The following is a 15,604-nucleotide window of genomic DNA, read 5'->3' on the forward strand; positions in this document are numbered from 1 at the left end:
AAAATGTAAGTGGATTTTCCTTGTAGCCAGAAAGAACAAACCAAAATTTTTTTCTTAGTGCCAACTGTTAAAATAGACAGTAATGCATAAACTCTAAAGAAGGAACTCCTGTTTGACTCATATCCATGGTGTCACTTTCATGGACTGCACCTCAGAATGTGGCACCCTGCCTCCTACTGCTGTGGTAGAATTGGTTATCTGAAAGCATTGGAATATCTGCATTGTAGTTGTATGGCAGTGCTACAGTATAACCTACAGCAGTAATGACCAGTTACTGCTGAGGAAAATCTAACAATCTCTTTATTACCAGCTTTCATTACCTCCTGAGAAATGGAATTCATCAGCAAAAAAAAACAAACAAACAAAAAAAAAAAAACCTAAGTCTAATTTTGATTAGACTTAGGTAATTGATTAGATCTAATTAATCTAATTTGATTAGATTTAGACATCTAATTTTGATGCACCTCTCTTGATAGGGATTTTAATTTAACATAAATACGTGTAACTCAGGGTATAAGAGTAAATTATTACTCATCAAGGATGTATGACACAGAAAATACAATTTATTTTATAAATTATCAACAGGTATAAACATACATTTAACACTGTGCTCAAATCAACCATTCAAAAATTTTCCTTTTTTCATCTTTACACCTTATTTCAGTTCTGCCTCTTATTTCAGTTGGTACAAATCAAAGAAGTGATGCTGGAATTAGAAATTGACACTTGTATAACTGCCAATTTTTCATCATTCTTGCTGGATTTGTAAACGGGTATATGGCCATTCTTGAAATTATGGTAAAAAATGCATATGACTAAAAACAAGCCAAAACTTTCTGTGTGCCAGCTGTGACTTATACTTACCTCCTGTTCCATTTGTTGTGACTGATGTGCTACTGAGATTTGATTTATCCAGTTTGGAACTACCCGGTGCATCACTACTTCCAACAAGATTATGAGGACTGGCTAGATCCTGCATTTCCATAGACCTGTTAAAAACCAAGGTGATGGTATTAATGCATTGTGATAGTATCTAATATAATCTGCTTTTTCTATAATAATTTTATTTATTTATTTAATATTGAGAGTTTGCAATGCAGATTAACAAATCAGTGCAGGTTCCTCTGAAATTTTTGCTTTTTACCAATCCTGGGAAAGTAGTTAACAGCAGCAATGCCACAATTTTCCACTTTTCCTTTAGATATTATGAGGTGACACAGGCTTATGAAACTGCCACTGAAACACACCACAGAGTTCGTGCATAAGGAAGTCAGAACAGGAACTTCTGCCTCTCATTATCTGTATTCCAACCACCAGCAGTTACTGCATCCACACTAAATTATAGGAACAGCCCATATGAGTGAATGAACAGAACTTTCATGTACATCTGGAAAATTCTTCACTCCTACAAATGTGTATATTCTTCTTGGATCTCTTGATACTTTTTTTCTTCTGCGTAATTTCTGGGAAGCCTGCAAAATTTCAAGTGGATTTAGACTGCAATGAATTCCAGCCTCGCAGTTACATTGGAGGCCTATAGACGGCTTTAAGCAGTGACAACAGATCTGCCTTTCTCAGGCAAAGACAGAGCAGACAAGGAACATTTCTTGTTAGACTGGTAATTGCAATCCAATTTGCAGTGTGTGCTCACCTACTCCTTGCTTCATTTATATATTAATTACACAGATTTTTTTTCCCCAGAGAAAAAATTTTGCTATATATAAGGAAAGTTGCCAGCCCATGTGTAACAAGAGAACGATCTACCATATGTATACTCCAAAGGCCAACAGAAAGATTGACCTTCAGAGGATGTAAAAACCCTATTACATTGTAGAAGGCTGAGATGGAGAGGAAAGAGATGAACAGTTGCAATAGTTCAGTTACAACAACATCTCCCAGGTGTTCATATTCTGACCAAGACAATCAATAGCAAATCATTAAGGGCAAACCCAACATCTTAAGAATTTAGTTACAGTTTTATTTTTAAACTGCCTATCTTCTGTGTTCCACACATCGTCCTCTGTGGAAAAACAAACAAACAAAACCCCACTACCTTTCCATCAAATATGGGTCTGCTGGCTGAATCTGGATTTTTTCCCCTCCAGAAAATGAAATTATCTGGCTTTTGTACTCATAATTCTGCTGATCTCCTGGATGATTTAATCCCTCACATTACATTAATTTAACCCAAGAGAGATTCAGAGCTTTCATGTCTTGAATATATTCAAGAAAATGTAGGAAATACTATATCTCTACTGGGAAAACAAATAGAAAATTTACCCAAAGCCACATGAAGCAAAGAATCCCATTTACTCAAGTAAATGTCTGAGTAAACAATGAGATGCACTGGCTAAGCCACTGGCAGGATAGCCTGCCCAGCAGCACTCTTGGATGAGCAGGAAAAAACTGATACTGCTGCAGGCCATGCATCAGCAGGTAAGAATTTTACAGCCATATTCAAGGAAATGCAAAGACATAAACTGAGATTTGAACTTCATTGAACCCAATTTCTTCATCTAATTGTATATACATTTCTACACACCTGTCAGCAGTGCATTATATTTATTGTCTACTGGAAATGTGATCAGTGTTAGATGAAATAAAATGAACTCAGGTTGTTTACAAGTCTGGTAGGTTTTGTTTAGCAGTTTCTGTACAAGTATAGCAGCTAAAGGTTAAAAAAAGTCTATGGGTTTCCGTCTTGTATATATTTAAGGGAGCAGAAGAATGCGACACAAAATAAACAATGTGTGTTTCATTGCATATACAGTGTAATGCTCCCCACGTGTTCACTTGGCAGTTTTAAATATCATGATTTCCTGCTGAAGTATGATCAGCACACAGATATCTAATGGGCAGTTCCAGCTTAGAAAATTCACACGTGTTTTTTTCCCATGGTTTGCATAAAAGTTACAACAATTTCTTTTCAGACAGGCATATATCATTGCCACAGATGCAAATACTCCAGCAGCATTTTAGAAGCAAAATCACTGGTTCACCTACCTAGTCTTTTTAAGAAGTATCCCTTTTAAGCACTTTTCGTAGTCAAATGAATCAGATTTTCTTAATCAAATCAGATATTTTTTTAATCAGAAAACTAGGTCCACTAACTCTCATTTTCTTGGCAAAGAATATAAACAATCAAATTTTGTAAAATGAATACTTTTTGTTCCAAACAAGCACGAAAGCTTCTGTGCAGTATTTGTATTTATAGAAGTATTTTTATCGCCCTAATTTATTTTCTGGAACAAATGACATCCTATCTGCAGACATGGCAAGTTAATTAACTAAAAGTATTTTTTAAGTAGTGCCTTCACAAATAGACATTTTATCTGCAGGAGTAAAAGACATCTTGTACTTATTGGTAGACTATTAAGAATAAAAAGGATATCCAGACCAATAAAATTTTCACAAAACCATGTGTATACCTTGTATTATCCTGGGTGCTCCATCCTGTGTGAACAAGTACAGGGATTACTTTAATATATCCCTATGTGATTCATTTACAGAAGTGCCTTACACGTTACCTTCTGTGTAACACATATAACTCAATTCACTTTTCTGGATGCATTTAGTTTACCTTGAGCCTAAAAATTTCTCAGGAAGATGTAACAGACTTACTAAAATCTTATCTTCTAGTGAATGGAGGATTCAGGAAAAAAGCTTAGTAAAATGGACAAAATAACTCCAACATCTTGAATTCATTTTGTCAAACTAAATGTTTATCAGAGTCCTGCTTTCACTGACTTAATCAGAAGCAGGTTCAGTATGTGCTTTCCTGCACTAAAAAAAAGTTTAAAAGAAATCTCTGAAGGAGAGAAACCTCTGAAGGAGTAATTAATACTTTTAAGTTTATGCAGCTATTTATAAAAGACTGCTTTCTAGTAAATGTAGAGTGATCCAATTTAGGTGGAATAAAGTTTATTGTTAAAGGTGCTTAAAAAACTACACTGTGCAATTGTATTTTACATATTTTGTTTCTCTGCCTGGCACATAACTGAGCTTTAGTTTTCCACCTCCTGTAATGTCTCAAACTGCATTTAGAATAATTAAGTAAAATTCTATATTGTATAAAAAGATACATTTTGTCAAGAAACAGATTGGATAAGAGTAAGTTTTAATTATCTCTTGACTGTTTGAAGAAGGTTTGCATTATACCCAGCTTCTGAGCAGAAACCTGAAACCTGTCAAGACAGATTTGTCTTATATTCTACTTTGGATGTGCTTAAAGTCTTTGAAAGTTGGTATTTGCACATGCTTAGTGCATCATTTCAGAGGCTTATTGGAAAAGTCTCTAAAACATCCCATTTCACAGAACAGTCTCCCAGATCTCAGTGGGCTTTAACTCCAACCTGTAGACAACCCTACACAACGGAAGAAGGTTTGAATCAAAAATACATTTGTGTGGGGATTCTGGACCTTCCCCATTGCAGAATATTCTGTTCCCCAGCTTGAAGTTACATCTTTTCAAGGGTTAGCCTATGCTCAGAAGTGAATTAAGGAACAGCATCCAAAGAGACAAATTCCACCCTCTTCTGTCCCATCTTTACAAGTGTGGATGAATAGAATTTGTGCCCCATCCCAGACCACCAGAGTGCACATCCCAGCACCATAACCCAACCTTGCATAGGAAGGTGTAAGTAGGACTAATTATGATTGCCCCATTTAACAACTGCATCTCTTTAATTCTGTATAGCTTTCACTTGTGTTGTTATAAAGGCAAAAAGCCCAAACCTTGCTTCTACAGTTGTTTTTAAAATGCCTCTTTTTTCCCTCCCTTCATAACAATCACATATTCATTTGTGCACTGCTTTTCTTCAGCAGACATAAAATTTATTTTCAGAAAATCTGGGTTGCTATAACTGTGTTATACATCTGCATTTCCAGTTTAACTATTATTAAGATGGACTAAGAGCTGAGTCCTTCCACAGCTTGTAGCTCCATTGATTATTTATTAATTCTACAAGTAGAACATATTTACCTAATTTTCTTGAAAGAGATGATGTTTAAAAATTTAAACTTTTTGCTTCATAAGCCAGTTCAACCCTTTTTACCAACAAGATCAAAAGTATGAAATAATTTATCAAAAGTTTATAAGAGAATATTCTAATATGAAAACAAAGTACTTCAAATTCCAGCCTAACCAGAATATTTTACAAATACCATTTCCTTGTGCAGAATTTGAAGCAAATCCAAATTACAGGATAACTGAAAGAAGGACTAGATGGAGGCTATTTAAAATTGAATAATTTAATTTAGTTTGTAAATAATCATAACAAAAAAATTTAAAGTATTTAAAATTCTTTGATAGGAAATTTGCCACATACATTTCTTTAGCAGAATCTCATGAAAATTCACTGAGGCAAATATGCATTTATTATTATTATTATTATTATTATTATTATTATTACTATTACTATTACTATTAATACTATTATTGCTATTATTGCTATTATTACTATTATGGTTAGGTTAGTTTCACTAGTATCCCTCCTGTTGTAACACCAATTCTTAAACACTCCATATTTTCTCACAGAAATGTGGAGTCTTGTCCATTTAAGTTATTAGCTACCCTGGAGGTTTTGAAATTAAGCAAACTTTCCCTTTATTTCAAATTAACTTTTAGTGCAATAAGAAGGTTGGATAAGAGCACTGTTCAAACTTGGCTAAATCTGTTTTCTACTGGTATCAGCTCAACTCTCAGATCAACTACACTGTTTTGAAGACAAGTGGATTATTTTTTTTTTCCATTTCACACATAGATTTTTTTAGGCAGATCTTTCAGCCACGTTCTGAACAGGACAAGTGAGCTCACCTGTCTTTCATATACAGTCTGAACTAGCTCTACAAACCTTTATTCTGACAAAAACAATCAAAATGGATGCACATACACAAATGTCATTTGTCCAATCTACATAAAATCTGCAAAAAAGTTTAAAACAATCAGTAATTTAGATAACACCACAATTACAAAGGCTTTTTTTCTAGTGTTTTGGGGTTTTGTTTTTGAGTTTGTTTGATTTTATTTAATCATATTCATAGTTAGACCAGATATTTTTCATCTTTACTTGCAGCTACAAGAACTGTAAATAATGCAATTAAAAAGAAGTTACACCAACCCTTCAAAGGCTACAGCGGGCAATAAGAAAGAAGGTGAAGAGAGAGAGATTCTGGATGATGGACAGGTTTCCAGGGAATATACAGCTGTATACAAATTCATGTGCACTAACACACAGATACCTCCAATCTTATAATAATTCTTTGGTACTCTATATACACAAAAGCACTTGTTTAAGTATACACAACAAAAAATTTCCCAACACCTTTGCACGGTCTTCACCAACAGTACAACAAAACACACAGCCAAAAAAAAACTCCTCAAATGAGTAACATTTCCAATCATTTTATCAACCCCAAAACACAAGTTAGTATTTTCTTTTCCAGGTGCTTTTACGCTGTTTATGGCAGCCTTTGTAATTTTCTTTGTCACTGTAAAAGGTAAGGAAGGAAGAGCACAACTAATGAAATAAATTTGTTCCGTTAAGACAACTACCCCTTTTGTTTTCCCTGGCTCATCAAGCCCACCTATAGATCTTCCTAAGCTTAGTAGATGGCCAAAATAGCAGAACTTTTGCTATTCTAGGCACAATATCGCAAAAGCTGCTCCTCCAACACACAAGTTCTGGAAGCTTGCCAGATTTAAAAACAAATAATAGTACTGGACACTAGCAAGACGTCCTTCCCTCTCTCCTTGAGGCCTCCTTTCTTAACTTGTAAAGCAATACAGTGCTAAGAAGCAGTAAAATAATGTCATGTTATATTGATAAAACCAGTAAATTCTCCTCAGAGTTTTATTTTATAACTTTTTTTTTTTTTTAGGAATACAGAAAACAAGTGCTAAACTTTTTGCAATCATTTGGGGATAGGAGGTGGATTACAGCTGTATAATTTCTGTTTCTTATGTGTTTGTAAGTACAGTGTCAACATTCATATTAGAAAAGTAATGGAAAAAGGCAAAAGTAAAGTCACACTCATATTCCAAGAATAAAAATACTTCCATCAATCTACAACCAATGTCAGACAGAGGGTATCAAAGAGAGGGAACTTTAGTGAAACAAAGAATTAAAACATCCAAGTTTTTCTACCATGTTAAGGAATACCACACAGGTAATAATAATAAAAAAATATATCACAAGGTTGAGCTTTGCAAAACTGTAAGTATAAAGTAAGGGCTGTACCAGAATCTCTACGGACTATTCGTTACAAGCTTGAGTATCACCATGCAGCTTCCCAGCACATGACTTCAAGCTCACAGGAAAAGAACCCATACCCAGATATTGCAATAACTGCACTATGGAGAGGGTCCTTTTAGTACATAGGAACAATAATTTGAGGAAAATTCACAAGTGCCTAATTTTGTTCAATAGATTTTTCCATCTCAAATAAACTGCCTGTCTTAGAGAGCATGGGACTCCTTAGGTAATTCTTTGGGGCAAAAAAAGGGCACAAGTTGTGATTGTATCTCAGTTTTGCTTTCCTGCCTATTGTTCTTCACCTGGCTATTCAAGACTAATACCAGGAGAAAAAACCCTTCTACAGACAGTATTACTTTACAGGAGCTGTCTGACAGGCAGACAGTGTCAGTGCCTGGGATGTACTTGGTGCAGAGGGCTCAGCTGAGAAAGTGGGCGAGCGGGTTTGGTGACAAAGGCCAGCATTGTAGCTTGCCCCTGTACACAGCTAGAGAAAAAGACATTTCTTTTAACAGCACTGCAGCATCTTCCCCACCCCCCATTCCCACTTCCCCAGTTAAGCTTTTGCTATCACCCTCCCTTTTTTGACCCTGTGCCACCTTGAGCTTCTCTGAGCTTCCTAACAATTAGGCGTCAGATAGTTGTTGTCTTTATTAAATCTATGTTTCCCTCTTTTCTCACCGTAGGGACAACTGCCAAAAGTTGAAGATTTTGTTAATCTAGTATATGGCTATTGCTTTAGTAAGAAGCTGATATTAATTTTTTTACTGGAAAAGATATATGTATTTGTTCTTTATGACTCTAGTGAGAAGATATGACTAAATACTTTGAAAGATAATTGCTTAAAAATTTAAGTTTATTTTTGTCGTAAAAGAAAAACTGGTGTTTTCTTCTTGTGCCTGAAAGTGAGAAGTTTAGCTTTGCTCTTATGATTATTAAACACACCAATAAATTTGGACGGCTTGGATTGTTGTACTACATAATTGCTGAAAACTATTATTTGCTTAAAAGTCAGTAACTGCATGGCTCCCCTTGTTTCTGATTGACTGAGACATTTTATTTCAGTTTAATGTCATTTAACGTGGTTTCCAGAAAGCCACAGAAAACTGTCTATTCTAGCACAGTTCAGTCAGACACAAATCCACATTACAAAAATTTTTCACTGCTTTCTGACTTTTATTGGGAATGAATGTCATTTCCCTGTCACAATTAAAAGACAAGCTAAAATCAATTTGGATTTCCATACTTTTGGATAAAACACAGAACACCTAGGAGCCATTTCTGGATTCTACTTTTGGGCATGTAGCCGACTCGTCCAAAGACAACAATGATTCAAATAAATAAATAAAAATCAAAACAAATCAGGGTGAGTGGAACATACTAAGTTATTTGCCTCAGCATTATCTTCCAGCTCACTCTCTCTATGCTCAGGATTTGTTCAATTACAAAACACAGATTCAGAATAGGGAAAGAGGCAGGCTGACACTGAAAAGGTAAGTAATGGGAGGTGCTCTTTTTCTATATGCTATTCTTCCATATCATCTCTCCACTCTGAAGTTTAAAATTGGTTTGAGTTGATGAAAGCAAATGATAGTTTTATGTGGGAAACTGTTCCATTCTGATATAATAGACTAATTCACACACAAAAGGCAAAGCTATCCTTCTGGCCAGCTGGATCCCAGCCTTTCAGATATCTTTTCTGGGCTATCCTAATGTGACAGTCACAGTTTTGATGGGATGCAATTTTGGCTTAGGGTTTATGCTCCAATCACTGGAGGAAATATCTGGAAAGAGGCAATGTGGTGTCTGAATAGATAATTTGCATCTTCTCAAGGAAAAAGGCAGCTGGTTGGAGAAAACCACTCCAGAAACCAGAGAAAGAACATCTAAACTAGTAAGTGGTCAAGGACCAGTGAAGGAATAGCAGAATGAGGGGCTGGGTGGTCAATTCTTTTACTCCAGATAGAGACTGGCCCATCCCAAGCCTGGGCATGTGAGCAGAAAACACATAAATATATGCAGGCACCTGTTACTTAACAAAAACAAAACAAAACAAAACAAAAACAAAACCAAACCAAACAAACAAAAACCCCCCACTCCAAACAAACAAAACAAAATACTAAAGTAGGTTTTGAAGTCCTTATGTGAGTATTTAAGTAAATCAAAAGTGATAATGACAGCACATTTCTATGGGGAGCTGTCAAGTACCCAACTTACACGAAATATAAACTACCAGTTTACAGATACATAAGACCTAAATGCAAGTCTTTGGATCCCAGGGCCACATTTTCAAAGAGTAGTTCACCCAACAGCTTCTGATCGCTTCCAGATGTGACAGGCACTTGCAAATGCTGTAGTTCTGACAACATAATGTGCTGTGTCATAAACAAATAACAAACACTTCTGTGGAGATGGCTGGAATGCAAACAGCAAGCCTGTGGCCTTCCCCCCTATGCCACTACTTCTGCAGAACAACTGCTCAGAGTCACATCTGAAATATCTGCTGGAAATTTGAGCATATATATCTCTGACAGGTGACCTGGCTGTACATAAGGAACAGGTAACAAATCGAGTGACTGAAGGATCTCAGAAAGTCCTTTGGTGGTGGTTTTGAGTCTGATTTGAGCAACAAAGACTGTTTCTCATAGGCACAGAGGAATGTGGAGATGATCAGCTCTGCCTGTTGCTAATCTGCTCTTTGTAAAACACAGCCTTCAAAATGACACTGCTTACTGCAGTGATAATATTATGAATTTAAATATAATAATGTTAACTGTATTCATGTCAAACAATATTTAAGCAAATATAAAAGTGGGAAATCCGGGATGAAGGGCTGGGAATTTTGCTGTTGGCTTCAGTGGAACCTGGACAGCATGATGTAAGTATGAACTCATATTTTCATTAAAAAAAGAGCAGCGGGTCGGTTGTGTCTGACTCACCCTCAACTGAGATGTCTGTTACATTTCAAACTAGTTATTGTAACATGGTTCTTCTTCACCAGGAAATGTCCAAAGCAAAATAAGCTCTTTCAGGTGTGCTGCATGAAGAGTGACCAAACCTCATTTCAATGTAATTTCTTTAGCCACCAGTACAGGGGCCTTGCAAGAACTTCATCAGCTTCCAGAAAAGATGGGTTATGATGACAGGCTAGGCAGAATACAGGAGTTGCCAAAAACTTCTAATTTTCATGTTCTATTCATATTTTAATGCAAACATTCTGAAACTTCTCTTGGTAAATACAATATACAGAGAATTACTGGCAAGCAGTCCTAACGTGGGAAACATTAACACATCTCACTTTTAACAGTGAAGTTCCCCTTATAAGTTAAACCTGATCTGAATCTTGACTCCCAAGATAAATATTCTGTAGTTTACCTCATGTGGAGCACATTATGTTTGGCTCCAAAACAGTTTATGTCAAAAGCAATTATTTCTGTTCTCTAATTGCAGTCCCAACAATGAATTTGTTTTAGAATATAAAACAAATATATGCAACTTGTTGACTGCCTGATGCCTTAACTGCTTCAGCATCTGATCACTGTAAATCGTAGTTGGGCACAGCCATTCTGGATGGCAAGCTACAATAGGTGTGCTGCACACATCCTTTGTCATTTTGCCCAAGATGACCTTATTGCCTGGAAGAACCTAAAAGAACTTTGCATAACTAATTACACTCAAAACAAATTCCATTATCCTGAGCAAGAGAGAGAATGATGCTCTGATAAATGCACCGATGCTGGCTGCTCTTTACAACTGATATAAAATGACTACACTTCATTTTGCTCTGCTGTTTGATTTCCCCAAGTTATTTTATAATTTGAAACTTAAAGTATACACACCTTTTTCATTTGGGGTGAAGTAGGTGATTTTTCTAAGAGTTAATAAATACGTGCCACTGAGAACTCTGGGGCACAGTTCCCCTCCCCTGAATTTTCCCCTTGGGCCACAAGAAGGGGCAGGTAGCAGCTGCAAATCTGTAACACCTTTATTTCCAGCTCAGCCTGCATGCTGATAACCCAGCCCCCAGGCCAGGGCCACAGGAGGAGGGCACCAGCAGAGCCACCACTCCAGCCCTCACTGCCCCAGCACACACACAGCAGCCCTGGGAACCAGCCTCTCTGCTGGTTACCCTCCTTTAGAGCTCCCTCTGTTCAAAACACAGCTTACACCAAATGGGCATAATGCTTAGTCTTTTAAAATCATTAAATGTCCACTTCTGTCCAAGTACTGAGGGAAAAACAAGGTAGCAGGAAACAAGCTCTACAGTGCTATTGGTTTTTATGTCCATCCACATCCATATTGCAGATGCAAGATTGCAACTTTACTGCATTTAGCACACGTTCCCCACTGGTTCCCCAAGAACCTGGTTTGTGAGACAGGGCAGGGTGCGAGATGTTCATAATAACATGACTGCTTTTTATAATACATTTATTCTTGTTTCTCAGCAAATGTTAAAATATTGCTGTTGGGAAACATGGTATAATAATGAAATGCTAAGAGGGATGAAAGTGCTTCTCTGGTACTATTTTGAGAAACTCATGAAAAGCACTTCATCTTTGAGAGCACAGGAGTTTATTTTCTATTTAATTTAATCTATATAATTAGAAGGAAAATAAGACATAAGCCTGAAATAACATAGGAATAAAACATGATCTTATGTCTAGTCACCTGCCAATTACTTCCTCACTGAAAAGCAAATAAAATCCCAAAACCCTTAAAAATTAAAGTGATAGAGATTTAGTTATAAATTGAAAGAGAACTTAAACGGAATTCACCAAACAGGATGTCCTCCCTCTCTGCCCTCTTCTGCACTCGCACTACACAATAAATAATTCTGTTAAAAAGTTGATCCATGGAATTGCTTTATTTATTTGGGCACTGGATGTGCGTTTCTCCATAGCTCTGCCAAGCATACCTTCCCACAGACTTGTTGCTTCAGTCCTGGGCCTCTCTTAAACGGCAGACACAAATCCCCTATGAATTAGATTGAGACCATCATGGTAATTTTCACATTTAACCAAAACCAGATTTAAACTCATGTTTTCAAAGGTGGATGGCTAGTGGAAGGCAAGTATATTTAATGCTTTAAGGGGAGGTAAAGTTACTTCTTCTCTACAAACGATATTAAAAAATTTCCAAAGAAATTTGACAATAATACAAACTCAGATCACAGTAAATTATATCACTTGACAGTTAAACTGGAGAACTAAATCCCGAATTGCCAACAAAACTCAAGACACACGTTTGGATATATGGAAAGCTTTGCAATGACTAACAGAAAAGAGCCTGCACAGGCATCTTGTGAGACCTATAAAGAACCTTATCAGTTTGGGGTTTTTTGTAATAAAAGTGTTCAAAAGGAGAAGATAGAACAGACAGACCATCTGCAATGTAACCACATAAAAGACCCCTGGGCAAATCCAAACCCATTAGCAGAAGTGCTTGACAAATCTGCCAAAGAGCCAGATGCTGCTTATGGAAGAGCCTCTTTCCCTCCTTGTCATCTGGATCCTCTGACTTCTGCTCCCAGAGGAGAACAACACTGACTGGTGCTCAGACTAAGCTGAGTGTGGAGGGAGCTGAGGTACAGAAATGCTCTCTGATAAGGCTGTCTTAACATAAGGAGGGGAAACAAAGCCTAAAATATTACAGCAGGCTTACACATGCATTTGTGTAATGTGTGGAAGATGCACATGGTAGGAAAAAATGAAGCAAACTTGCAATTACCTTATTTACATGAGGCCTCAATCACCTAATTTGCATGTGGTCTCTTTTTATCTGGATTTTTTTTTTTTTTTTGTTCATTCTTGTCCTTAGCTGTGAGAGAGTTAATTTCTTCTCAGTAGCTGTTGCAGCATTGTTTTGGATTCAGCATGAGAATGTTTTGGTTTTGGTAAGTTGTGTTTACCCTAAGTCAGGGATCTTTTTCTTTTTTTGTCTCATGCTCTGCCAGTGAGGAGGTATGCAAAAAAGGCTGGGAGGGAGCATAGCTGGGACAGGTGACCTGAATGGACCAAAGGGATATTCCACACCATGGAATATCATGCCCAGCTTATGAACTGGAGGAGTTACGCAGAAGTGGGAATTATCTGGGTTCTGGGACAGAGTCTGGCATTAGTCAGCAAACAGTAAGGAACTCTATTATGCTTCACTTGTTTGTACTTTTTTTTTCCTTTTATTATCATCATCATTATTATTATTATTATTATTTAGTATGATTAGATATTTTACTTTGTTTCAAGTTTTATCTCAAGCTACAAGTTTTACTTTTGATTCTTCTCCCCATTCCACTGGGGTGGGTGTGTGGAGGGTGAAGTTGAGTGCTAGCTGATTGCTAGCTGGGCATAAACCATGACAATTCTATTTTGATTTCCTACTTATTTTTTCTCTAATGGTTGATCAGGGCCATGTAAGATGGTAAAGAGGTGAATTCTGGTATGTTAAATATGAGCACAGCATAATAACTGCATGGTGTTAGTTAAATGCTTACTGAGTACATGGGACTGACTGATAACATTTAAAATGTGAAACATCTAGCCAAGAAATTATGCTTAAAAATATTTGAGAAAAAATGTGATTCATGTAAAAAGCAAACCAATCTCAGAACAGGTGATTTGGATCTCATTGGCCATTTCCTTTTTATTGTCTGCATTCTTCTTGGAATTTTTTCAGCTATATTTGAAGTGCAAAGTAAGTGGAGTCAAATACTTTTACTATCCAGGCTCACGAATGGTAAAATATATTTAGAGTAAACAAGAGGTCAAAGAAGCTGGGAGAGTCTGAATTAGTTCTCCTGTGTACTGCTGTAACGTGATATGACAGAGCAAAAAATAGACCACGGGAGAAAGAAACAGAGCTCCTTCTCATTGTGATTACATATGCTGCACAGGTAAGAAGAACAAACACTGTTATTTTATGCCTCAAAATCCAGTTAAAATTTTAGGACAAGGCTCTAAGAGACTACTGGATCAAGCAAAAACATTTGTGCGTGTAATCCTAGGTTACCTTTGTTAATTCAAAACCAGTATTTACCCTAAGATACTCCTGCAGATTCAACCATTATAAAAGTTTGATGGATACATTAATTAATTCAGAAATCCTGCTCTCTTTAGCAAACTCAAAAATCACAAGGCACTTTGATCTCCAAAATCTCCAGATTACTTCCACTAACACTTTTAGTAGAATCTTGTTTATCCAATTTTTTTTCAATGTGGTGATAAAACAAACAAACAAACCCCCCCAAACCAAAATGGACCAAACAAACAGACAAAAAAAAAAAAACCCTTAGGTTTTATTGCTTTCATTCATTCCGATGTCTGACCTATCACTGACTCAGGTTAATGGAAATCTTAACAGTGACATGATCTGGCTTGGGATCACAGGGATAAATTATTATTAATATCACAGAAAATATGTGATGCCCAATATTTAAAAAAAACCCAGGAATTTTTAATAGACACGAAATATAAAAAAATACATTACTTTTATTGTTATAAGCCATGGGGATCTGTTAATATAAACCATTAAAATACTTCCCTGTGATGTCATCAGTTACCATGTATTTGCACTCTAAATAGATTATTGTAATTTCTGTAAATATATCATACACATTTTTAGAACTCTTTGGGAGTTTGAACCAGAGCCAACAAAACCTGACGGGCAGACAGTGACCAGCTTCAATAAGCCTTGGGTAATCAGAAGACTGAATTTCTAAAGTTAAAGAATGAGAACATCAGTGCTCAGATGGCAGAGAGACACCACACAGACTGACCTAAAAAAAAAAGAAGAGACTTGCATTGCCTGAAAACTACATGCCTGAAAATAAAATTCATGTAACAAGGCACTACTCCTTGTAGGAACTGTAGTACAATTGTCATGGTTGCTGTGTGTCACTCAGTTAGACGTATGTGAAGAATCATCTCCCAAACACGTTACTTTGATTGATTCCAACTGCCTAAGTGGCATGCAGACTAAATGAGTGCACAAAACTTTAATAAATACCAGATTTGTATAAAACATTCTCTGCAAGCTAAGTCTGTGTGTCCCAGAATGTAGTCTTTATGAGAAATCTTATTCCACAATGTAGTTATTTTAAAATTGGAAAATTGTTGTATGTTTTTTGTCAGTCACTGTCTTGACTGAGTAGTTTATGCTTGATCCTGCCAAACATTTCTCTTAGGTGAAGTGCTTGTAACTGTAGTGGCCTCATTGACATGAATGCTATACTCTGGCATATACCATCCCTCTTGTTAACTAGTTTTTCTTCCAGTCCTCAAAATTACTTATGACAATCTTTCAATTTAATTATTCTGTCTTTTCATAGAAAATTTGTTTCGCTGTGTCTGTTTCTC

At 36.4% G+C, this 15,604-nt stretch overlaps 1 protein-coding gene across 2 annotated transcripts in view; it reads right to left on the bottom strand.

Moving 5' to 3' along the window:
* The window catches only part of EYA4 (EYA transcriptional coactivator and phosphatase 4), a 121,194-nt gene that overhangs the window by 43,908 nt on the left and 61,682 nt on the right, over positions 1–15,604 (bottom strand). The window contains exon 3 of one of the 2 annotated variants that reach the window (XM_053973114.1): positions 865–989. In XM_053973114.1, the coding sequence (XP_053829089.1) occupies positions 865–989 (125 nt within the window). Of the gene's footprint in view, positions 1–864; positions 990–15,604 lie in introns of those variants that run through there. The other variant, XM_053973115.1, reaches the window with a different exon arrangement.

The sequence above is a fragment of the Vidua macroura genome, chromosome 3, assembly GCF_024509145.1.
Source record: "Vidua macroura isolate BioBank_ID:100142 chromosome 3, ASM2450914v1, whole genome shotgun sequence".
In the NCBI taxonomy this organism is placed as follows: domain Eukaryota; kingdom Metazoa; phylum Chordata; class Aves; order Passeriformes; family Viduidae; genus Vidua; species Vidua macroura.